This window comes from Pagrus pagrus, assembly GCF_965226575.1.
Source record: "Pagrus pagrus genome assembly, chromosome: 18".
NCBI classification, from domain to species: domain Eukaryota; kingdom Metazoa; phylum Chordata; class Actinopteri; order Spariformes; family Sparidae; genus Pagrus; species Pagrus pagrus.
The window spans coordinates 12,943,936-12,970,695 of NC_140202.1; the positions used below are offsets into that span (position 1 = coordinate 12,943,936).

Consider the following 26,760-nt stretch of genomic DNA (forward strand, 5'->3'; position numbering starts at 1 on the left):
TTGACCTTCAAGCTTAGAGATGCTGAATGAAACCGCAAGAAGCGTTAAAGTGTGAGTCAAGTCACGAGAGAAATACCTGGATATTTCAGCGGCGCATCCGTCACAACAGCTGGCTAGAAAACAAGCAAACAAGCTTTGGTTACATTTCATCACCATATTCATGTTCATTCAGTGTGTCTGCGTTTGTCGTCAGAGTCGGCGCTAATTAGGAGTGTGTATCAACCAAAATGTGTTCTGAATAAGTTATATAATCATAACAAACCCTCCAGCTGAGATAGCTAGAGCATATCGTTCTAAGATAAACATTTCAAAAGTACGTGCCAAGACGCTGACAAGGAGGGAGAACTCACCGGGCTCAGAATTTCCACATCTGCGGAAAGAAGAGGAAAAGTTTATCAGTAGCAAAAGTTGACATTCTGTTCGCATTACTGACTGCACACAACATACACAACAACCCGCCCTCGCCTCAGGCACTTGACTTGCAGCTTCGGAGGTCTTTTCTTCTAATAAAACAAAGCTTAAGGCGCATTTATCCTCTAAGCCAGACAGAGAACGCTGCGTCAGAAAAGTAGCGCAGACGACTGGCCGAAGAAAAATTGCAAAGAGAGACAAGGAAATGGATATCTCTGATAATGAAGGCAAAAATCCCTAAATATTTACAGAATTGTCTCCTTGCATAAATCAAAATGTCGCAGCTTTGCCAACAAAGTATCTCACAAGCATTAAATCAGGAGGATATATTTAGAGAAAAGCCTGCTGATTTAGATGTATAGCCAATGTGGATTACTCGTGTGCGCTGCTGTGATGCTCAGAGGGGCTTCGCTTTGACAGATGGGGGACATAAGCACCGCTCTGAATATGTTGGATGAATCAAACATTTATTCATGGGGATGAAAACATCCTGTTGATGTTTGGATTCTTACATAAAAAGCTAATCTATTTGCGTCCTGTAGTTGAAAAAAAAGTCGTATTGTGTATCACATACTGTTTATTTCATGGGTTGTGGTAAAAATATGAAACCGGTTACCATGTTTGGATAACAACAAGGCCTAAGTGCATAATACGCACAGAGCATCCAGCAGCCGCAGCTATTTGTCTCTTTGATATTCAGAGTAAACATTTACCCACATTGAAGGCGACTTGGCGGAGATTTGATCTGCCAAACATGTCATTCTCACCTTCCTGCTGTTTAGGTGTCTCTCTTTCTGGCTGAGAGGGATGGAGAGGCTGCTGTGGTGTCAAAGGGCGCTGGGGTGCTTGTGGCGTCTCGGGGTACTCAGGGTATTGGGGTATTTGCGGCGTCTGTGGGTAGCTGGGGCGGTGTGGAACAAAAGGCAGCAGTATTGAGGGGTGAGAGGATGGAGGCTGAGGGTAAACGGGACTCTGCTCCTCCCATGACAACCCTGTGCTCTGCACATCGTCTTCCCCGAGGTGTCTGAGGGAAATCTGCACATCAGAGCGCGAGTAGGTGTATCCGTGACCGGCTGGGCAGATCTCCTTGAAATGATCTGCAGGCAAGGCGACACACAGCATACAAAATGAGTCGCAGACAGTGGTGGGAAGTGTAATTGCTCAAGTGCTGTACTTGAAAAAGCAATTTCAGGCAAAAATCATAGAAAAGAGAAAACAACTTTTAATCGTGGAGTGCTGAGGATGAATTGAGGAAGCTGCTCTGTAGTCTGGTTGCACAGCACTAAAACCATCTTCATATAACAGTTATTGAGCCTAAATAACCACAAATAGATACATTACCTTATCGCTATTCAAACTGCAAACAGGTGTGTTTGAAAAAGAAAAGTAGCATTAAAAATACTTTCTTTCACCCACGTCCAAAACGAATGAACTCGTTAGCCGGGTCAAGATCTTTATACACAAGGCTTTGGTGCTCGTACCGCTATTGTCCATATGTGCCGCCAGAATCAACAGAAAATGAAAGTCTCTTGAAGCTGCTGTGAGCTAAATAAACTATTTAAAAAACCCTCTTGGAAAAGCTGGGAAATACATTGTCACAAAGCTGAAAACAAGCTGTTTTTTTCACGAGCTTAGTAAAAGTCGACTTTATAGAGATGCGCGGTTCTCACAGGACAGCCACGCTCCAAACATATGATGATCTGAAAGAATTTGATTTATTGCTGAAGCTTTAACGACCCGACAGTAAATAAAGCAGTTGAAATGAGCTCAACTTTAAACATCACATTAATGCAGCAGTAAAAGTAATCCAAAAACTTCAGATATAGTAGTCAACTGTTCATACAAGTACATTCTGCTAATAATACTGACATACTTATATTAAAAAAGTTTTGAATCAACAACTTTTACTTGAAGTGGAGTATTGACAGTATATCAGTTTGATATAATTACTTTTATAAAGTAATCGAGTTGAATCCTTCTTCCACCACCGGCCCTTATTAAACATCACCTCAGTATCCTTTCCTTGGGCTCCTAAGGCTAAAATAAAACGCTGCCAGAGTGTAATTGTTGCTCATATTTCTGTCTGATTCTCATAGCAGTACTTTAAGCCATCCGTGTAATACTGTTATGTTGAGCGTGCTGCGTTTTACTGTTTGCTGTGAATGAGGGGGCCGGGTTTTGGCTATTTCTGAAGAACTAGCAAGCTTCGGAGCCAGTGACGGCTGTCACAGAGTGGATTTCGGGGGACATTCAAACAGACAGAGCCATGCCAGTAGGGGAAGTACAGGATCGTGTAATACTGACTGACCTTTGAACTCTTTGGTGTAGTGAGTGAGAGGCTAATGGAGGATTGGCTGGCTTAGATAATAGGAAGGAGACTGCACCTCTTTGTGTCGGAGCCTGACAAACCTCAGCGATGGTGAATCCATTACAAGTGAGAAGCCCTGTGTCCCCTACCTGACCTGAAACCGGCAACTCTACGCCAAAAGCGTCTGGAATAGAGATATGAGTAATGACAGATATGTGGTCGTTGTAAATGCTTGCGTAAATGCAGGAGACGTGGATATGATAGGCTACTGAATGATGAATTTAAAGTGGAGGGAAATGGGGCCCTATATGATCAGAAGCCACATCAGAGGAACTGGAGTAAATATGGAATGAAAGTCAACGGGCTCCTGTTACCGAGTCACAAGTAATGGGCCTGGCTGCGCCACTCAGAACATGGCTCGAACAGCTTGTCAGGACATACAAGAGCCAGCGTTCGAAATAATCAGAGGCTGTGTGTCTGTGTGCTGCGTCAGTCCCGGCCGAGCAGCACCATGGAGGTCTGTGTCAGTGATATCTGATCTATGACAATCCCCATGAATCACTGGCCAGTACAGACACTCCATAAAAACCAGCCTGCTTCTCTCAGAGACTTTGAAGATTAGATCGGTATGGAAAAAAAAGATGACAACTACTTCCTATGTTTCACTTGGCCAAGCTATTTATTTCTGCTGTGAAGCCTTGCCGGTCTATTAGTGGGGTTTCTCTCTGAGGATTGGAGTGATAACACAAGACTGACTCCCACTATTATGTAGCCTCCAAAGTATGAAAACTGTTATGTTTCTGGTCCTTTTCCACTCCAAACACATTTGGTTATTTTGAACTGCTTTACAAGCCTGGCAAAGAGCAGAATGGTGACTGAGTGGTAAATATTCTTCGCTTGTGCTTTCACTACCATTGCTAGCGATTGCATAAGATTACATGTGACGTTTTCTATCTGCAAAAGCGTTTAATGCAGCAAATGGCTTTTTCAGCCATTACAGTAAAACCAGAAATGGAAGGTTAAGTTTGCAGATGGACAACAAGATAAGTCCTGGATTTAAGCATTTTATGAGCGGTAGGAGAGGATTCGGGACACATGCGGCAGCAGTACAGTATAACAGTCTCTCTTGGTAGCTGTACCTGATTCTGGCAAAGGACAGCGATCGCAGCCAGCGCCCCAGGCCTTTCCCACTCGGCTGCAGCAGCAGATCTGCTTTGTGATGTGTTGAGCGAGAGGCAGAGAGCATGTGCCTGCTGACACCGACCGGTAGCACAAAGCTCGCTGGTCAGACACAGCCTTGTCCGCTGGGGAGAGAAGTCATCCATCATTTTCCAATGCAAAACACAAGAAAATCATCACAGCTTCGAAGGGACAGTTCAGCCAAAAATCAAAGATACATATTTTTCCTCTTAGCTCTAGTGATATTTATCCATCTAGATAGTTTTGGTGTGAGTTGCAGACTTTTGGAGATCGATAGAGATATCTGCCTTCTCTCAAATATAATGGAACTAGATGGCACTCGGCTTGTGGTGCTCAAAGCCAAAAAAAAATAAAAAACTCAACAGCAGTGACTCGTTCCAGAAATCATGATCTGGTTACTAAGAACAATCCACAGACCTTGTGAGCAGTTTCACATTGGAACTACTGTGTTTCTGCTGAACTGTATTACAGCACAGGAGAACGCATGCATCTACTTATGGACGAGAGGCTCATGCTCGCGACAGCGTGGGATGTAAACATTAATGGTGCTAGGATTGGGCTGACGAACGATGCCATCATCCATCAGCGATGGCTGACAGCCTACTAAGCCCTCACCGTCGTCACATTGTGATTTAAAAGGCGCCTCACCGGAGGGCACAATAAAGTAGTATGTCCCCTCTGATCAATATGCATTTTTGATTTGGGGGTGAACTGTCCCTTTAAATCCTGCGTCATTAATTTAAGATAAAGGGGCCATACTTACAGACACAGTGCTTGCTTTCGGGGTCTAACATGAAGCCTTGTTTGCACATGCACCTGTAGCTTCCTTTGGTGTTGAGACATTCAGCGTTCTTGCAGATCCCGGGAAACAGGCACTCATTGATGTCTGCGAAAAATGTGGTACATCAGTCATGGAGTATCCAGTACATTACCTGATAATGGAAATATCATGAAGTCATGTTTTTCCCCCTGACAGGAACACTCCCCCCCCCCCCACAAAACTTGGTGCAAATATCAATATCAGAGTCGGTGTGCTGCATTTTCAAAGAGTTTCCATGCTCACAGACTAACAGAGATGATGAAAAGCTTTAGAAATCTATCACACCTTGAAAGATGACAAAATATTGCAGTAGATCATATAGGCAAAGGCAATAGCTGCTGGGAGGAGATGAAATATGGAAGCTTTCAGGTTTCACAACTGTATGAAAGCGAGGAAGAGTGATGACATGAGGAAACACGCACAATAAATTTGACCACTGTAAACTAGAATACACTCAATCATGCATCATCAACGTATTATAAACTCTCAGGGCTGCTGAAGCAACCTTCGCTTTGAAATGCGAACAGTTGGGCAGACGCAGAGGAAATAGCAGAGTGTTTTAGATTATAATCCTCCTCAGCATCTTTCCTTCACAGTGTCCAACACGGGTCACAGCATACTTAGCCTACGTCAATGAAATAAGTCACAAAGAGGTTTTTCCCTTCTGTTTTCCTAAACCATGTGCTGGGGTGATACAGTGGCCAGTGGAGTTTGCTCCAACAGCTCCTGAGTCACTAAGCCAAATGGAGGCAAGCTAGCCAGCTAAAGTGCCAGCCAGGAGCATAGGGGGACATATTTCAGGTGCTTAGTCATGCGATCACATCGGGACCAGGCAGAAGTTTGTTGTTCTACCGTGTTAAACAAAGAGTACATCATTAGGTCTTTTCCCATTGCTTTGACGACTGGAACCGGACAGCCTGCCACCACAGATTTTCCCAATTCTAATTAATCTGCTCTTGTTTTGTTGTTTTGCTCCCTGCTGGAAAAAGTGAGTGTAGAAGGGATTGAGGCTGATGAAATCTGTGGACTAAAGCAAATTCAGGGAATGCCTCAATGTTCTTTTGGTTGTTTGTTCTTGTCTCTTCTTTTCTATCTATGGTGGCCTCAGTTTTTTCCATTTCTCTTCGCACTCCTCTATCTCTCCAAGGAGTAACTATTTCTAAAGTTAAAGCCTGCAGCCTCTACGTTATTCCAATGCAAACAAGCTGTTAGCAAGAGCGACCTGTTTGGATGAGTAAGGATGAGGCACATGCTGTGAAGACAATAAAGCAGACCACAGATGTCACGCCTGCCTGTGCTGACATTCACGCTCTAAAGAGCGAGGAACAACAATATTATGTATGCAGGTACAAAGAGGGGACTTGGGTTGAGTTTAAGCAGCATGCTATCTGGTCAGAGTTCAGGTCAGCGTTGGGCTCAGCCTTCGTCACATGGGGTCTTTAATCCATGGTTCGGTTGAGTCCCAGATTAGTGCTATTGTTACAGTCTGCTGGTGGGTTGATCGGGATTGAAACTGACTTTCATGACATCTTGTCAAGACCAGCACTAGTCTCAACATCTATTTTGAATCTGTGCTTCTTTGTTCTCATTGACAAATAGTCCTTGTGTGTAAATACTCAAAGGTGACCATCTTGCATTGTGTTGTTATCAGCCGTGTTTCCATCTAACTGTGAAGCGATTTGAAGCAAACTTTTGAAATGGTCTAAAATAAGGAAAACTCAAGTGAATAATCTAGGCTACGCAGAAGTAGATGTCGCAAACTGAAAACAAAAAAAAGTTCTGGCAATAAATAAAGAAGAAACAAAACCAGTCGCCTTGGTCATGAATGAGGGAACATGGGAATTAATCTGGGGCTGAATCCAACTGTCCAGACTTCAACGCTCTTGTAGACTCGCAGACTTTGCCGGTGCGTTCCCGGCATGTCCGCAAGTGCTGCCCAAACCCACAAGTCATCCGGTCCACAAGGAGCCCTCAAGCAGACCTTCTGCTGACTTCCAGAGAGTCAGTTTGCAGTATAGACTTTACCAGACTTCACCCACGATTCATTCCAATACAGACGTGACATAAAAAACTAAAAAGAAGTTACTATGAATGTGTAAAACACTATTTTGAACATTACTTAACATGTCACAGTATTTACAACTAAAGTCTGAAAGAGATTAAGCAAAAGGCAAAAACCACGTTAAGCAGACGTAAACACTTTTAGGCAAATTGAGGCATTATTATTTATTATTTTCTATGCAGTACTGAAGATACATTGATGAAAACAGGGCTATTGTCTAATAAAGTTTCCAAACTCTGCATTAAGTGTCAGCCGGTCTGCTGCAACCTTATTTGACCTTGCCCAATGTTACCTTCTGGAAAAACCAAGATCCACATAAACACCTGCAGAATTATTTATGAACACTATAAAGGAAATTGGCAGCATTACTCGCTTAATATGTATTGGCTGTTATTGCCAAAGGGAGTACCTTATGAGTACTTTGGAAGTCTCAAACCAGACATAACTTATGGGGCCAAAAATGCATCCATTTAGAAACGGCGAATAGAAGGAATGAGAAGTCTCAAAATACAGCCAGAGCTGCCATTACTGGGAAAAAGTACGTTTTCATAGACAAATTCCTACTGTATAACATAATATATGGAGGTCTCAACCTGTTAACCCAGGCAGCATTCAGTATGATGAATGTTAAATGTCACTGTTTTAAAATTGTGTCTAGCTTTTATTAAGTTGATCCAAAATGTCAAAAGAGTTATGTAACGCTTCCATCATCTCGCCTTTGAAGTGGTGTATGAGTAATATGACTTGCTCCCGGCACCAGTTTACCACCCACAACAGAGACTGCACATGTATGTGTGCCTTTCATCTAACAAGCACTCTTACAAATGGCCAATTCAGCTGACCTAGTTTTCTGAGAAGCAGCTTCTGAAGATAAGGAATCGGCTCTGGAGTCAGAGAGCAGCGTATGGCTCTGATAGAGCATCTTATCGTATCGCAGCGCGGACGTCACTGACCGCAAAGGGTCAGTGTACAAAGGAAGAGCGGTAAATCATGCATATTACTGAATATGTGACAAGCTCCGCTCTGTTCCAATAAAACACACTGCAAATAGCTCAGCTAGTGGCCCCCAGTTTTGCAAGCTGGACACCATCCTGATAATAATGACAAAATCCCAGAAAAAGCAAGTTTTTGCCTCCTTGGCGGCCGCTGCTAGACCTTAAATTAGAAATAATTTTTGGGAATGGAGCAGCAGCTGAAAGGGACGGAGACTTTAAAGCGCTCCAGTAAATATTGTGGGTAACTGTCAGCTTTGCTTTTTTGGAACTGCAGAAATGAGCAACTGAAAGGGAGGAACATCTTGAAACAATCACACAAGAAAAGCATGAATAATAGAAAGATAAATTTCCACAGTTGTTGGCTAGTTGACACACTATTGGAAAAGGAGTGTGTTCTTGTCCGCAGCTCTTTGTTTTATTAAAAAATGTTTCCCAGCTCAATCATTACCTGAAAACATCAACAGGCCAATAACAGTGTATACTGTGCAGATCAGAAAACATGTTGAACCTGCTGAACCAGTGGGTGAGGCCTGTTGGAGATGTAGTCACAGCTGTCCATTGGACCGTTATGTTGTTGCTCTCCATAGGCTTCAGTAAGCATTGCCCTTTGGATTATGACACCATTAATCAAGTCAATGACACAGCTCAAGTAGGCTGTCAGAAAGGCTACATTTTGTTATTGGAAGTGTCGGCATCGGTTGCATTGTTCACAGATTAAGCAGTGCATTTTTCCCAGCTGAGGTTTGTTTGTTCACGTAAGTTAATTTGGATGCTGTGTACTAACACCAGCAACACATATAAATAACCCGAACCGACTGTCTACAGGGTTGACACTGTGGGTGGCTTTTGCATCATGAACTGATAGTAAACTGATAACGGGACACGTCTGGGATGCTGCGATAGAGTAAAATACAGAGTTTGTTCATGGACAGCCTAAGTTTGTTTTTACATGCAGATGGCTGGGTGAGCTGGCAGTTCAGGGAGGCAACAAGCAACTAAAGCTGCCTTCCAAATACTCGGGGAGCCACATTTACCATAATCGCAGCCTGCTGTACCAGTCTCCACTTAGAACCCCGAAGACCAATTAAAACAGCAGCCCCAGGTGCTTATTGGCTGCTGAACTCTGACCCTGGACCAAGGCTAATTGTAGCCTTGACCTGGCTCTCATAGGGGCCAGACGTACAGCAGGGAATTCTTTTATAGAGGTCTCAAGAGGTCCATGTAAGCATGGAAACATATGGGCAGTAAGGTTTTATCACACCCATGCCATTGTATTTAATATAAGCTATGTTTCTGTTATGGGTAAGCTACCTATTAAAATATGCAATATGATAACATTCAGACACATTTTTCAACATATTTTAAAGCTTACCTTGACAGTGTGTGAGATTCAGCCTTTTAAAACCTTTGGAGCATTCCACTTGTCCGTTTGCAATCACTGCATACGCTGCAAACAGGAAGAGAAAGCACAGCTTTAGAGGAGCGAAATGATCTTACAGCGCCGTGCCTCTCTGTCACAAAGCATTGCATTCATCGCAGAGGGAGAAGAGGAGCGCAGCTTTAGGAGGGGGACCATATAACTTACAGATGTGAGCATCGTGGCAAGAGGAAAAATGAGGGGACCCACAGCTGGGCCCCGTGGGACTCTCGAGTGAGTGCATGGAAATGGATCCCCATCAACCACATTTATAAGACAGCGCTGCCATCCAGCATAATGTAACGATAACACTCGACGTCATTTATAATCATATTACCTATAACTCTCCTCAACCCTGAGGGACAGACGGAGAAAGTGCTTACATCATAAATATATTGAGGAAGCGTACGCGACAGCCCTGATCTATATCACCAAACACAGTGTGAATCTACTTAAACATGAGGCTAATAGTTTAACTGCTCGTGACGAATAATGTTTGGCTCGCAGGAAGGTGATCGGCCCCAAACTTTTTATTTTTGCTTGTTTTCGCCAGTCAACATCACATAGTGTGTTCTTCAGGTGTGTACATTAGAAGTTCACAGAAGTGCTGCAGTAAATAACACAGCGTGTCTGTTAATACCCCAGTGACAGAGGCTTGAACACATTATGTCATTACTCATTCGGCACCAAGTCAAGCCCCAGCATGCTGCATTTAATGTACAGAGAGGTCAATGTGACTATCACATGGCAGAAAGAAAGTCTCTGTATGTGTCTGTATCTCTGTGTTTGACAGAGAGAACGAGGTTCTATAGCTTTCTAAACAGAGATGAGGCGATTATTAGAAGCAGATCTTTCCATGACATAAACTGCGATGAAGAATTTTGCTTCATATCATGCTGAAAGGAGATGATCTAACTTCTGATTTTGGAGGGGAAAATGTGTGTTTGGGTGAGGAGAGCTCTAAGAATAATGACATACTTATTAGCATGACGGAACTGTTTCTCATTGTAACAGTCGACTCAAATTGCAGTCATAAGTCAGACAGCTTAAAGCAGTGATGGTAGAAGTAGGCTAATCGTGATAACCGTAATTCTGTTTTGCACTTTTTGCACATAAACGCATTGAGGAAATTTTGTTTTTGCCAAGATTTCAAAAATATGTCATGGCGTATGCACAAAAATGTTTGTTATGTCTAAGCTCATGCAAGCTTTTCAGAATCACGTAAAGGTTAGGCTTTTTACTTTTCCAGAATATGAACCAGACCTCGATTGAAATACACCTTTGCCACATCATAGGATAAACGTAGTGAGAAATCATGGTATCCAAGACTTCTGGTACACACACAACAGGAACAAATGGCAGCGATGAAAATCTTTGGATTCACACCATGGCCAGCAAAAATAAGACTTGACCAAAGCACAGCATTGCTTTGAACTTGCTGCCAAAGCGACGATGGGTTGAAAACAGAGGTGACGCATACAAGAAACTAGGGTCACAGCCTTTCCAGCAAGGAAAACACATCTCTTCCCCTGGCATTGTGCTCTGGGAAAGGGAGAAAAGTTTCACTGTGTTTCGCTGAAGAAACGTGTGAGTGAAAAACCTGGATGCCTGACTGCGGGCAGGCATGACCAGTCAAAATTACATCTCTGTAACTCATCCATCAGCAACCTACGCCACCACACATTAGAAGCAATAGCAAACACATACAATGAATCTCCAGTGTTAGTCTGCTAGGAATCACAAAGTTAGAAACTCGACAACTCACAAAACTCGGGTTTTTTTTAATGGAGTCTGGGGCCACCTCAAATTACCCAGACGCAGGTTTTGCTCTGAAAGATCCAGTCTCAATGAGGGTAACACAAACGCATTAAAACACCAGTTGTAAATGCAAAGGCAGGATCGCATCTTATTTTATCCAGAGAGGGTATCTAGATACAGATCCCATATTACCCCTAGGTGTAAATGAGATGCATCCCAGCAATCTTGCAAACATCTACCATCGATATAAAACCCAGCCATCAGTCATGAATTTGTGTCATTTTCCCAGGAGTCACTGGAATGTGTGCAACATGGAAGTTTTCTGGGAATTCAGCCCTGGAAGCTGAGTTATGTTTTTGGTCCTGCTGTGACCCAGTGGACCAGGCAGGGTCAATGTACCTGAGGGTTGACAAAGCAGAAGTGGGTCAGCATGAAGGGGGCAACGGGGAAAAGGGGGGAACTGTGTCAAAGTGACGCCCCTGTTCCTGTCTGCCCACCTCCTCATCTTCCTCCGCACCCTGCTAATCCCCCCTTCAAAGTTTCTGAGTAATGAGCTGTTGTGGTAGGGCGGTGGGCACGTCCTCCTGCAGCGACGGGATCAGGGAAAGTCTGGCCTGAGTGACAGCAGGGCGCACATGCCAAGGGAAGCCCAGTGGGGGAGGTCCGGGTGTCTCAATAAAGCTTATTAGCAGGGAGGTGAGGACCTCTGCAGTCAGTAACAACTTCAACATGAATCTGAGGGACAGCTCATTTCAAAACTTGGCTTGTCTTGAAATGGCTCCAGAGAAAAGATTGAGAAGTTGCAGAAGTCTTGAGCTTTAAAATCTAATTATGTAAGAAGTACCGCACATTAAACAGCAACGTAAAGCTGGCAAGTTTCCACATATAGCAGATGCATTTACAGTGTATGTTCGTAAAGTTTTATTTGCACATAGGACCTAATTTGGCAGATTGTACTCAACATTTGCCCATGTGCACCCTGGATTTAAAAATGCTTGTTATCAGAGTTCAACTCAGCAGAGCTTTATTGTCCCCTTGGGCATTTCGTTTGAAGTAAGTTTCAAAAACCAGCTGCTGAATCTCGGCATACAGAGTTGACCACCTAAATACTGGCTTCCTTCTGCAGGGTGCATTTATTATAGAATACAGAGCATCTTGGCTAGTTCATTAATTAAAAACAAGGCTTGATAAATCAACGTCTGGTATAACAGCAAATCAGAACCACGTCTTCTGAACAGTGAAACTAAGAAAGGATGATAATCACCAGGACTAAAACTCAGTGACAACTTGGCCATGTAATTTTCATTGTTGTGCAAAAAGTTAAGAATTACGTTATCCTCAGGGGATTTAATGATGTTTCCGTTCTCATGGTCTTTGCTACAGTCATTTGTGTCGAAAGGCAGAGTTACACAGGCAGTGGCTTGCAAGAGTGAGCTCAAGCTGCGCATCATTAGTGTCACCCTTGGTTACAAAGACTGTAGACCCAGACTGGTCTGTATCCACTGAGGTTACACACAGAAACTTTCAATTGTTGGCAATCCATTTAGCCCTGTTCAACAAAAGACTTTGTCACCCCTCACTAATTTATTGTCCCTCGCCATTCAATTGTGTTTTGCATTCCACTGGCGACTGTTCAATAATATTTGCTCGAATTCCCTGACCTGAAAATCTAATTCAAATTCCTTTGAACTTCTTGATTGGTGGTGCAGTCCTAAATTAAATCTGAATGAATCCCTTTAGTCTCTTTTCAACATGAAAGTAAAGTTTGCGCCACGCAGGGCACTGCTGAGGGTATTCAAATGAAAGGACAGCTTATGCAAAATGATACAGAAAGTAAAGACAGAGGGAGGCAGGAGGCTGAGAACAGAGAGAGTTTGTAGTCAGATGGCTTCCTCAGCTGTACAGAAATCTTTAATTGCTAATTTGGTACAATCACTCTGTAGACCACCCGGCCTTTGGGCTGTTCTTCTAAGGCGATTGAGAGGTCTGGTACATCAATCAAAGGGCTCAGAGCCCTTCACCAGCTTCCCCAGGGACCAGCCTAGGAGGCAACTTTGGTGTTGGACTTCTCCCATTAACTCGCTGAGAAAAAGGGATTGATGCCATCCACAGGACAGAAATAGGAGACTTCCTATATCCACTCCATTGGGGGCCACTCTAAAGGAAAACAACCCATACCAAAGCCACGTCCTCGAGACCCTTTCCAGAAATTTACTCGTTGACATCCCGCCATGGGACAAACTGGTGCCGCAAAGAGGAAACCAGCAGCAAAGAGAGCTCTTTAATCACCATGGAGGGTTTCAGATCCTCGGCCTTTGAGCCAATGCTTGATTTGAGCAAGTGGCTTAAAGGGAAGTAATTTGCTTCCAAAACAGAATGTCTCCTTGGCACGCGCTACATGCCAGTCTGGCACGGTCCATATCACTTGCCTTGTGAATAATGTGTCCCTACTAGTGAAGCAAAGGCTAATCAGATAGGACACATGGGACTAATACCAACATCCTCCTGCTAATACAGACACATAAGAAATATACAAGCTGCAATCATTAACATGCTTGGCTGTTTATCACTGCAATCCCTCAGCAGCAACAAAAAGACTTTGATGAGATTATTTAATTTTTCTGCAACATTAAGTCTTTACTCAAAACATACTTTTCATTGTTTCTATTCACGAAAATATGCATTTTACATCTCTGCTTGAGACAACTTCACTTACCGCCCTTCCCAGAGATGCTGATCCCTGATGGCAATGTAACCAGCATCAAACACACATTTAAACCAGACCCACATTCCTCTATAATTTCCAATTCACTGTGGAATATTAACCACCTGGGCTCGCTCCAAAAGAAGGCATGCCATGGTACATTCCCAATAAAAATGTGCTTAACTTAGCTTGTATCCAATTAAGAAATGCAACAATGCAAGCTTTGCAACTTCAAATCCATCTGCCTCCAACTGGGATTTATTTCTCTGAGTGGTTAATGTCTGATTAGCTAGACGGCTGCCCGCTTAATAGATTCCATCGCTCTGGTTGTGATGGGATAACACTAAGTCAACATCAATGAATCAAAAGCTGTCAAAGATATGTGACGTCTCTATCTAATCACCATGAGAAGCCGCCGTGGAGCCGTTCCAATGCATCTGTTCTCGGGCTGCCTATTCCTGAGGCAAAGTCATTGCGTCTCTGGTTTTTGTTGGTCATTAACAAGTGTTCACGTTTGATCAGCGACACTAATAAAAAGCAATATGCAACGGCTTTGGCCCCAATGGATGTCAGATTATCTGTCTGGGGAATAGATGGGAGATTTGGGAGGGATGAGTTCATGTGGGAAGATCTGGGAGTCTCTGTGGGCCCCCTCCTTCCTTGCCTCATCTGACTTTATTGATCTAAACCAAATGAAGAGTGGTGTCCTCATTATGGAGAGACCCGGAGAGGAGGGGGGAGCCAAGCAGTTAGACAACTCCCAAAGATAGAGATGGAAAAAGAGGGCGGGGCGAAGACAGCGCTACGGGAGTGACATCATGATGACCTCGATGACCCAGGGAGGCAGAGTTAGAGGAAGAAGCCAAGGCTCCTGTGGGTGTGGTGGTTACTTTGGGCCCAAGGGACGTCGGATCTGGCTCCCTGGGAAGCCTCCCAGCATCGCAGATGGGGAGAGTCACTGAGAGGGAAGCTGCCCAGTAATGACAGATGGGGAGACAAACGGTTTTCAGAATTCCATTAGCTGTGAAACTCTCGGTGAGGGAGGGGCTGCCAGCACCGTTATACACGGCCATGCCAGCACTACAGTATGGGTCAGACTAGGGCCACAGCAAACAGCTTTCAGTTGGTTTAGGGAACTTTAGATAACTGATAGAAATGGATGATTAAAGGGGAATTTTGCCCGATTTTATGTCGATGTCTTCTGATGTTCATACTGACATTACCTTGTATCACCACCATGACCTGATTGTGGTGCTACCTCTCCTATCTAACGGAGGCTTACTTATGTTGTTTTGTACACATTTGTAAGTGCACCTGGTTGTTGCAGTGTCGTTTAGTGCATGTCGGTGCTGTGTCGCCACAGGTACATTCTGTGGGAAATGCTGTACTCAATGGTTATTTGCCCTCTGGTTGTCTTTCCAGTTTATCCCATTTATCTAGAAAAGGCAATCCAGGTGTCAAGCACTCGTCTGTCCAAGTGAGAAGCAAAACTTTCATGCGAACTGACCTGTCTCCTAGCCCCGGGACTCTCTCGGGGTTGGTGTCGGCGACAGCATCCAACAAAAACTGCCCACCCGGAAAATTCAATGCAGCAGAATAATTCGATTTCTGTTGGCATCTGAGGGCTCCACCACTTGCTGTTTGCTCTCAGTAGCTCAAGTTCTGTATCGTCCCCTCCGGCCATCTCCTCTTGCACAGCTAATGCAGTCGCAACCTCTGCCTTTCTACACTTCATTTCTTCAACCATATTCTCTGGCTCGAATAAATATGGCTGAATATCCAAATCATCTGGATATCCTGGTCCATCACAACCTCTGCACTCATATTTTTGCTGTTGGAAACGTAGCTAATTTGCAATACAAGGGAAAAGAACAAGTAAGTTTTGTTCTTCTGGCACGGCCCCTGACTACCTAGAGGCAGAGACTAGAAATCCAAGCTCTAATAGCATGTAGATCTTACTGACCCCAACTACGTCACTGTACACGTCAAATGAAGGTGCCAGAACAGATTTTGCAGCTGGAGAGCTTGGCTTTTTTCTGTCAATGTGGCACACACTGAGGAATTTAGACGACTAGATTTACCATCAAAACTGAGTGGACATCGACAGAAAACTGGCAAATTTGCCTTTTAAGTGATGTAAAGTGTTGCACAGACAACAGTTTGCTGCCTTTTTGCTTTCCAAGAACAAACTTCCACTCATTTTATTGTTTCTAATGGCACTTGTGCAACCAAATTAGCTCTTGCCCCACTCACTTCTTCTCAGTCTCACTTGACTCAACAAGCCACTGGTGAACTCTCATACTTGAGGAAAGCTTTGACCACCTTCTTTCCATCAAAATGCAGTGCAGTTTTTTTTCACTCCATCTCATCATCAGAACCAGAGGGACGGAGCTGACTGCAGCCTGTTCTGGTTGATCTGGATCTCATTACGACCCAGGAATCCTCAGCATGTGATTTTTTTAATGCACCAGCTCCTAAAGGCTTCGGCTCCCACTGAGATGGAACATGCTGGCATTCGTGCCTCCATCACGTCAGCCTTTTTTCACATACACACATTACACAGACATAATCTCCTCCCTTATTGCCACGACAGTGACATAAAGTCCTTGGTGTATAATAATAAATAATGCTCAGCTATATAATGTCGTCAGCTTTGCAAAAATGCATTGACGTTCACAGATTTAAGAGATACAGCAAGACTGCAACCACAGCAATGGAGTCTATCGTATATTCTTTGTATCAAGCATTTTGCTGATTATCAGCCGACACTGAACCATTCACTATAGTAACACAAATGTACTGAGGATAATATAAGATATACTATATGTGGAAGTAGAATGAGCATAGAATAGGATAAACCAGGAAGCAAAGACTGACTAAACGACCTCTCTGCAATAGACCATATTGGCGTCATCTACAAATGTAATAAAATAAATGAAGTAGCAATGTTTGCTCTCAGTCAACAGAGCATTTTGTAACCTTCTATAAACTGACCGATGGTAGTGTTACACCCCTAAAACACAAACCGGGCTTTCATGACATCATTATCACATACTCAACAGGAGACACAGGAGACTCTTATAAAGCTATATTACTTATTCCCCACAGTGCAAGCCGACAACTGACCCATTCACATGAAATAAAAAGAAACAGTGTCATTTTTCAGGGGCTGTTGTCTCCACGTTGTATATCATTCCTGTCAAACACGTAAGACAGCATACGTCTCGGCCGGTAGGGGAGGAATGTAGCTGAAAGATCCCGCCAAATGTCTAAACTGAGAACAATAACACTCTGGAGGAATTCAAAGCATTTCTCTTATTAAAGCTCCCTCCAAGACCTCTGGGACATAGTACATGACTTCATTTTGACTTCATTTTTCCTCTCTTTCATTCTCCCTATTCCCTGCCTGCGTGTGACCCTGGACTTACAGTATGCTGCCTGCCCCCCCGAAAAACATCCCCAAAAATGAGCGAATGGGGTATTCACTCAGATTCTCCCCGAAAACTTCAAAGGAGGGAGTAGAGGGAAACATCTGGGAGCCAAAAGAGATCGTGCCGGGGACTTAGGAAGAGCGGGAATCTGGCATACTGAGGGAGATCGAAAGTGGGAGAGAAAAGAGTGGATCGGCATCTATGATGGATGGAGGAGAGAGAGAGGGATGATGTCTGCTTTTGATTAAGGTCCGGTCAGACATTAAACAGGGCGTGAGCACTTGACAGCCAACTGACATGTGCGGGCATAGCTGTAATATGATTGTATGTGAAAATGTCCCCATGTGCCACTGAAACTGCTTCCCATGAGGCCTCAAAATAACACACAGAGCTGTCAGGCCGAGTGAGTCTCCACCTACAGTGAAGAGTGCCACCACCCACCCTGCCTGCCTGCGTACAACCACCCTGCTGCTGTTTCTCAAACCTACCGCAGCTCTGGTCGGGAAGCAGCTGTTCATTTCCTCACTTTTTCAAGGCCACGTTGGCTCGACCTGCCCGCAGGGTGGGTGGCACTCCTGCCAGGCTCTCATCTTCATGCTAAATGTGTTTTCATTTGCTTCCCGGTTTTGGTTTTATGGAAGCTTCATTTTTACAACTGGGTACATGGAGGAATCACACAGCCACCTCAAAGGACTTTGAAGACTCCTATTTGGTAATCCTCATCAGTTTAGTATTGTTTAGGCCTGTGATAAATGCTGTAAAAATCAACCAAGCATGAACAACTGGTTCTCAGGAGTATAACAGGCATCGCTGACTAAACACTTTGATAGCATTATGAAAAAAGAGCCCAGCTGCATCTTGTTGTTTTTAACCGATGTGAATAACAGTGCAAGAATACCAAAAGATCAACATACCAATAGCACAACAGAAAATAATACCAACAGAATTAGACTGGATTAGAAATAGATTAGATTTAAAGTACAGAGCGGAACAAAAAATCACTCTTTAGTCAGGAAGGCTTACCTGGTTTGGTGGGACACTTTTGGCACTTGTTTATACCCCAGGAGGCACCCACACTTCCACAGCAATCATCCTGTTTGGTAAGGCCTGGCAGTGGCTTGCCACACTATAACAACAACAACACACATCTGTGTTAGATCTAAGAAATGACAATGAGTGCTACAAGTTTGTGCACGCACGCTTGTTTGCGTGCGTACGTTGGCAAAGGCAAAATTTGTATGTGTGTTCATCTTAACAGTGTGTGTGCGTGTATACCTATCTGGAAGGACAAAGTGAACCAGACACATCTGAGACTGGTTAGTTGCAGGAGGACATAAACACTGAGTCTCAAGAGCGACCATGAACCTCTTGGCATGCCTCATTAAGTCACTTGGCTAATTGTGAAGAGAGATTCCTATCTGAGCTTACTTATTGGATTTTTGGCCAGTAGAGATTTATGAAATTAAAGAGGTAACAGAGAGCACATTCTTCTGGAGAATAGCACACTGGCATACTGGCAGGAGAAGAGGGGAAACTGCAGCCTGAAGCTTTTGTGCACTCCTTTTCTTAGGCGGTTCTGAAAAATCACTGACTGGAAGGTTTAATTTCAAGCTTTCTATGAAACCAGAGTGGAGAAAATGGGAGCTGCGATTCGGCACAAACAAGAAATAACGCTGGCGAAAACAACTCCACGGCAGATCACTGTGCTGTCGCAACTGCAAACCTAAAGCCTAAGAGTCAAACCTAACACCTTATCAGGCCAAGTGAGCTGATGCAGTATTAAGCCTCAGATTAGCCAAGCTCACGCACTGCCACTTAAAGGGTGAGTCCACCAATTTTACACGTCTTTACAATTTTACAAGTGTGTTTAAAGGTCTTGAAGAGTACTACTGCATAATGTTTAAAAAAAGTAGTACAAAGCCGTTTGTGACTCCAGAGGAAGCTGCAAGTAATCTGATAAATTGCCTTTGGTGATGTCACTCTGTGGCTAAGTTGCATTGTGGGTAATGTCGGTACCTGCTTTTGAAATGCGGTCCACTAGTCTCACATTACGATCCTATAAAATTGATACAACACAATGCCTTTTTTATTCCATGTATTCTTCTTCCTTTTTTAAACCTGGTGCCTACATTAGCCACAATGCAACTTAGCCACTGAGTGACATCATTGGATGCAATTTGTCAGAATACGTGCAGCTTCCTCTGGAGCCACGAAAGGCTTCATTCTACTTTTTTTTTCACCATTTGCAGTAGTACTCATCAAGACCTGTAAACACACTCTAATGTGTAAAATTGCAGAGTTAGCCTTTAAGTCCTTCCCTTTCCTAACCTCTTCTTCCCTTAAATGAATGTCTGTTGTGACAGCCATACATTATCCTAACCATGTAAATTGGCGGTGCAGCAGTGCGTGCCATGCTGTACGCACGGTGCCACACAGATCATGAAAGTCTTGTTATTTGAACCACAAAGAGAAGCACATAGGCTAAATTTCCAGCTTAACCTTTTTCCTCTGAATGTGTCCTAACTCATAACATGCCTGTGATGTTGGCACTGGTGCAACATGAGATGACCAGTGTGGTCAGAGCACATACTTCCTGGACATAGCATGAATCATGGCCACTTCCTGTTTGAGACAGCAGGTATCAGAAAAGGTGACCCGGTGGAAGCATAATGGCATCAGTGGCAAAACAACACATTCCTACACTGGTTTCGTAGTTTTTGATGACAGTGTACATACTGTAGTGTGCTTTAATGACTCAACACAATACCTGTCCATCGACTGTTTCCTGAAAGCATCTGCCATGTCCGTTCTGACGGTGGTGCAGTCTGGTGTGGCCATGACCGTTCCCATTGGTGTGTGGGTGCCTGCTGCCATGCTCTATGATGAATTCGTGTCCATTCGCAGGCTGGGAGCGCTGCCGGACAGAGTGAGCCCCCTCTGTGGGTCTCTGCCCAGGCTGCACCCGAGCAACTTGGTGGATGTGGACCTCGGCCTCTGGAGGGTGCTGAATGTGGACGTTCACCAGGGATGGGTGGAGAGACACTGGAGAAGGAGAGACAGACAGTTTAAACAATATAGTTTATAGTTGAAAATTTTTGAATAACGTAAGTGGAAGCATCCTCAGCCAAGGGATAAAAGCTGTATATACATACTGCAGTTTGTGAGCTATCAGCTAACATCCTGCACAAACTTGTTCGACACACACTTAGCTTGCTTCATCACCGAGAGATCTACATGGGGAATTCCCAGCAGTGAAGACGTTAGTAAGACTACATAACAACAACAACACAGAGAGTTTTGGATTCTCTGGTTTAAATCAAATCATCTTAAAGACCAAAAACAGATTTGTTGAGGGGTTGAGAAGATGTTGCAATGTGGAGAATGAGCTCTTTTGTCCTCCTGACAGAGGGGAAGCATCTATCTTCAGGGAGTGCCAGGGCTTTTTCCCAGAATCCTGACCCACTCTCATAAATCATAGTCTCACAGACAGACGGCAGGGAGAGTCCAAGTAGGAGAAGTAGACCTTATCAAGAGGCCTGGATATGAAACTGCCAGGGATTGGATTCATGTCATGTAGTGATAATTATTCATGTTACTTAAATGCAGGAGGATGGAAGATTTCTAGGTGGAATATAATTTAACTAAGACAAAGTTTCTGCTTCTACTTACTGTCTGACAGTGAGATGCTGAGTCTGACGCAAGGAAGAAATAAAAAATTATGTCAGAGACACCAACGTTTTTGATGATCGATTAATTGTTTCAGTAATTATTCAAACAAAAAGGTAAGAAATCGCTCATTCCAACTTCCTAAATGTGAGATTTGCTGCCTTTCTTTGTAATTTATGATATACTACTTATGATAGACTCTGGGTTTTCGACTGTCGGTTGAACAAAAGATGACATTTTTAGACATCAATTTGGGCTCTGGGAAATTTAGATGAGCATTTTACACTTTTTATGACATTTAATAGACCAAATGATTAATCAATGAATCGTGAAAATAATCTGCGAATAAATCAATTATGAAAATAGTCGTTAGTTGCAGCCAGAGACATTGATGGAAAGTGAGCCAGTCTTTCTCTTACATATTCTTTCTTCTAAGTTCATGATGTTGCCTTGCTCTGTTTCTAATATCCACCCCTGTTTGATAATAGCAGCATTGTGCTACAATACGAGGGCTTCCACTGAGTCATCCATTACTTAATCTGCTCAAAATAGAGTCTGGCCTCCGCTGTTGGCCGGCAAAGGCAGAGTGCTACATGATAAACAGTGTTCAAAATCAAGGAGTAGACATGTGTGATCGTCAGGAGATGTGGAGGAGTTTGCAAAGAACAAAGGCCCTGTCAGACTAACATTTAAAAACAGTGAATTTATTATTATAAAAACTGTGAACAGCAGATTTAATTGTTTTTGTTTGTTGAGTTAAACCCATCAAAAGCAAGTCGTCTTGACAGTGCTGACACTTATTCCATTGTGGACTCTCGCAGGAGAATCGACAATGGAACAAGCTATTGTCACTTATTAGTTGCTTTTTACTCTGTCAGAGCATTCCAGCCACAACATTAAAAGGAAGAGCAGGCGAGGGGAATAACATTGATTATCTCGTTACAATACATTGTGCTGCTGGGAAATCTTGGGTCCTGGCATACATGCACTTCAAATCACCTACCCAAACACCGTAGCAATCCCCAATGGCAGTGCCCCCGCCCCAGCAGGACAATACACCCAGATACACAGCAAAAACTGACCCTAGGAACATGAGAAGTATCTTGTGGCATCAACTTGACTTCCAAATTCCCCAGACCCCAATCCGATTGAGCATCTGTGTGATGTACCAGAAGAAGTCAGATCAATGGAGGACCTTGCAACTCACTGGGCTCAAAGGATTGCTGCCGATGCCCTGGTGCCAGTCACCATGGGACACCCCCAGAAAGAGTGACCCAAAGGTTAGAGCCAAGTCCGATTCAAGGTTGGGCTCCATGGATTGGACTTATTCTGGCACTTCCTACGGATGCTCAATCGGATTGCAATTTGGGCAATTAGGAAGCTAGGTCAAAGCCTTGAGCTCCTTGTCACATTCTTCTGGCCATTCCTTGCGGTGTGCCAAGTCACACTGTCCTGCTGCAGGGGGCATAACCATAGGAGTGCCGTTGCCATGAGGGGCTACACTTGGTCTGTAGCGGTGTATGATTGGGAGTGTGTCCACATCCATATGAATGCCAGGTTTCGAGGTTTCACAGCAGCAACATTAGCGAGATGATCAATGTAATACACTTCATCTGTCCTTTGAATGGTTTGAGGCAGGAACCGAGCTGGAACTTGCTAACTGTCAAGTACTAAGCTTGTTTGCCAACTGACGATAACTGAGAACTTATTTTTCCCTCTTCGTATGTCCAATCCCCAGAAAAGAAATATTAGAGGGGTAGTCAACAGAACAGTACAGAGAAAACGATATTGAGACAAGCTTATAGAACCACATTTCAGGAAGACGTGCAGATGAATTTTGCTGTTACACCTTCTGGTCCCCCATTGGCCACAGTTATGTGTGATTACCTTGCTGATTGGACAGTGGTAGTGTGTACATGGAGTGGAAGGGAGATTTTGGTCCCTGGTGGCTGGTATCCTTGTGGCTGCGAGGGGTGGGCCTGACAGGAGGCGGGGCTGGCAGGTGGCAAAACTTCCCTGTCGAGTTTGATGGACACCAGCACTGGTCCCTGCCAATGCATCGGCCTCCATTAAGACAGGGAATCTGACAGAAGACTGCAGAGAGAAGGAAGAGAATGTACTAGAAGTGAGAGATTCATTAACGTATTCAGCACGCCACATTTAGTTACACAGATTTATGCATCCTGATACACATGGATCCGGTAATAGGAAACAGAAGGGGTAGTCCTAATAGGAAGGGCATGTGCTGAGGCTTCATGTGGACAGGCTTTGTTTGCAAACAGTTAGCAATGGTCATGCTGTTCTCGAATTTGGCACCAGCAGACACCTCATTCCACATGACGCTTATCAAGTTTCAACTTCCTCCTGAAGGCAGAGCCTTGGCACTACCCTTCATGTTGCACCTCCTTAACTGGCATGTTTTGCCTCTCATCAGTAATTATAGACTCCTGTGCGTGGCGATGAGTGATGATTCATCCTGTAATAATTTGGAGAAAATAACAAGTGCACGGATATCTGCATGGAACACTTGCTTGGCTGACAGATGGAGAGAAAATGAGAATTTCCCAAACTATTAAATCTTCAAAGGAGGGCATCTGGCTCTTACCGTGTAAGTCAATTGAATCCCAAAAACGTGCTAAGTCTACAGTTTAATTTATACTTTGTAATTTACCATGGGGAGAGAACGAGAGGAAAGGCCGATACTGGACAGATGGTGTTTGACAGTACTGCTCTCACAGCCCTTTCATTGGCCTTATCTTTTGGCATAAGGGATGGGTGCCAGCCCAGCATACCTGAGCCCGTTCCCATCTACCAATTCACTTTGACCTGACCGCACCTAACTCAAAACATCAAAGCCTATCAAATGAAAAAAATCTATCCAACCGTGAAGAGTAAGAAAAGAACCATTTTGGGGCACGAAGGATGAGAAAGTGAAGTGCTGAACTTATCCGGCTCAGCAGTACCACACACCGCAAATATGAGGCATGCTTTACAAGGCGGTAGGAGATACAGATGGCCCACATACTATGAGATGAAAGAGGACGCGAGTGATGGAAACACGCTGTGAGCTGCATCCCCTCTGTCTCGTCCAGACAGACGGCAACACACTAACAGGGTGAAAGCAGGGAGAAGAGAGACTCTGGACAGTCTCGATGGCATGTAGGGAATGAGCTCCCTGTCACATAGCATTAACAACAGTGTGACTGGAGGAGGAAGAGAGGGAGGGATGGAATAAGAATAGAAGAGCAACAGATACGGAATGAAAGTGATTAGGACTAGATTAAAAACAGGAAAGAGACAACAATTTGAAAAAAAAAGACAGGGTTAGGCAGACAGAGAGACTGAAAGAGGTCCAGTATGATTAGACATGCTGGTTAAATTATCAGCTTTTAAATCCTCTCAATGTGGGATGCAGGTCTGCACTGGTCTGTGTCAGGCCAGTCCCACCTCAACATAGGGGCAGGAACTATTCTTAGACAACAACCTACTATCGACTGCACACCACGCTCCCTGTCTGCCTATCTGTCTGTCCATTTAACAACCTCTAACATCCAAACGCACACACACACACACACACACACACTTCTCACTCAATAAAAAGACTTCTACCCAATCTAATATCAGGCTTTAAAGTAAAGTGTCGCACACAGGGTGCGTATCAAGGGAGCCTGTTGTAATTACCCAGCCAGATTTTACTGCACCGTGTAAGGAACATAACAACAGCATGAGATAACTGTTTGCTGTCCACTTGACATTCCTCGACGAACACGCACACCCCGAGCAATAACAGGATGCGGGGCCTAAATGGAGAGCAATCTCTTTTTAACACACTCTTTAACACATGCTTGAACATAATGAAGGGAGACTTCTCGAGAATTAAAAACGGGGCATAAAAACAAACTCAGGCAGAAGCGGAGGTGCCAGGAATGTAATCTTGCGGAAGGCCTCTGCCAGGACGCTGAAGTGTTTGGAATATCTGCAGCATGTTCCAAAGCCCCATTAATGGGCACATAAATCTGCAACATCAACCTGTTTATATATTCATAAGTCGGCTCTCCGAAGAGCCAGTGCACTTAGGTGAGGGTTGCATGTTCGTGTGACTGTTTGTATTCGTGTGAGATGTGTATGTGTGTGGTATGTGCACCCTCTAATCCACAAGTAGTAATTAGTCTGAGCCTTAGCCGGACCCTTATACTGATGAGAAAACTAAGAAACATGCAGAGGTACGACCCTCCCATTGGCATTGACCGCCCCCTCCCTTCCCATGGACACTCCTGTGTGAATTTGGAGCAAAGCCCCCTGGATAAATGGAAGGTTTAATGTAATCCCTATAAAATCCTGTTCATGCTGCTACTCTTTCTCTCTTTCTGCCTCTCCCTCTTCTCTTTCATTCATTCCTGCTCTCCCAGGGAGCACGTTAAATGGTTAACGGCGGGGCCAACCGCGAGGTGTAAACCGCAAAGAGATGGGGCTAAGTGTTGGGAGCGTGGGACCACCAGCTCCACGTGTGTGTGTGTGTGTGTGTGTGCAGGGGGGAGATTAGCCCCCTTTTACAGAGCCCGCTTTTAATCTGGTCTACCCCCGTCTCTCCCGCTTTCCCTGTTTCCCTTTCTGTGTGACAGTGAGAGTTTTTAGCGTAGCTCTCAGCTTTCATCTGCACCACTCTACCTCCTCTCTGAGCTTGGTATTCAGAACGGACAGCATGCCACTGGGAACCTATTTTGTCAAGCTCACCCCATAAAAAAGCAATGAAAAAGTGGGATGGAGACACAGGAGCAGTGTTTGAGAGAGCATGAGAGAAAGGAGAAGAGAAAGAAGAAGAAGGAAAGAGGATGACAAGCAGACGAGCAAGACAAGGGTTAAGGCCCTCAGTCGTCACTCACAGAGTCGGAAGCCCTGGTTCTTTGGCTGCTGCTGCTGCTGTTGCGACGTCTCGCTGTAAACTGTGGTGATGTCTCCCTTCTCACAGCTGTTGTAGCAGTGCCCGCCGTTGCACACCCTGCGGCACCGCATGGGTGTGAAGACGATCTTGATGCGGTCCAGGTTGGCGGTGAGGTTGGCCCCTGGAAAGCACACACACACCTGGATGAGAGGGAGCAGCAGCAGAGACAGGCTGGAGACGAGCTGCATCCTTTCCTCCGTCAGCCTCGACTGTGACACACTCCCAGTCTGGGCAAAGGGAGGTTTATAAGTGTGCGAGGGTGTGTGCTGACGGCTGGCCAGTGGCACGCTGCAGCTGAATGAGCGATGTGCCACAGGCCAGCAAATGAGGGAGAGAATACTATTAGGTATCGGGCTGGGCTCCAAGCCCTTTATCTTTGGGAGAAGGTGTTTTGGATGTGTGTATGTGTGAAGGAGACAAAGAGAGCGTGAGTGCAAGTGAACGTTGTGTAATGGTGGGAAGCAGTTCAACAGCCGTTGCTCTGGTACAGGGCTCAAAAACAAGAGAAGCTTGAACAGCAGACAGCTGTGTGTGCTGGATAGTGGATCAGAGGAGGATGAAGTAAGGAAGGGAGAATAAAAATTAGGACAGACAAGATCACATTTCTTTTTGTTGTGGGTAGAGGCGCCAGGGTTCAGTGCCTGTCATGTCAGAGAGGTGACAGCGCAGATTCCCAACGATATCAAAGCGTGTAACTGACAAACACACACACACACACACTCCTCTCCAGCAGCACATGCACACACTGTACACAGCTTTGATATCAAACGTCTGTCTGTCTGCTGGGATGCAGACCACAGAGGGGGTGGGGTGGGTGGACAGTGGGAGAAGGGAAGTGCAGCTTGGGATGCTGCCAACTTTTTTTCTTGTGGCTAATGTTCCATTTAACGATGACACCACAGCATGTGTATGTATGTATCCCGGCCTCTGTGAGCTGAGCTGGAGTGGGCTGTGTTTGTTTTGACGTGGCCAGGGAGAGTGGAAATGTTGAATATGCATGTAAAGTGAGAGCAGATCCAAGTTTTGTAATATTCCCCTCACATTGA

At 44.4% G+C, this 26,760-nt stretch overlaps 1 protein-coding gene across 1 annotated transcript in view; it reads right to left on the reverse strand.

Annotated features, from left to right (window-relative positions):
- Positions 1–26,760, reverse strand: part of LOC311274320 (latent-transforming growth factor beta-binding protein 2-like) — a 90,266-nt gene that overhangs the window by 30,502 nt on the left and 33,004 nt on the right. Inside the window, exons 5-14 of the mRNA XM_084381897.1 lie at positions 25,656–25,835; positions 22,660–22,866; positions 19,874–20,148; positions 18,130–18,232; positions 9,169–9,243; positions 4,683–4,805; positions 3,859–4,023; positions 1,179–1,508; positions 351–370; positions 77–113 (exon numbers count right to left, since the gene is read on the reverse strand). Coding sequence (XP_084238023.1) covers positions 77–113; positions 351–370; positions 1,179–1,508; positions 3,859–4,023; positions 4,683–4,805; positions 9,169–9,243; positions 18,130–18,232; positions 19,874–20,148; positions 22,660–22,866; positions 25,656–25,835 — 1,515 coding nt within the window. The remainder of the gene's footprint in view (positions 1–76; positions 114–350; positions 371–1,178; positions 1,509–3,858; positions 4,024–4,682; positions 4,806–9,168; positions 9,244–18,129; positions 18,233–19,873; positions 20,149–22,659; positions 22,867–25,655; positions 25,836–26,760) is intronic.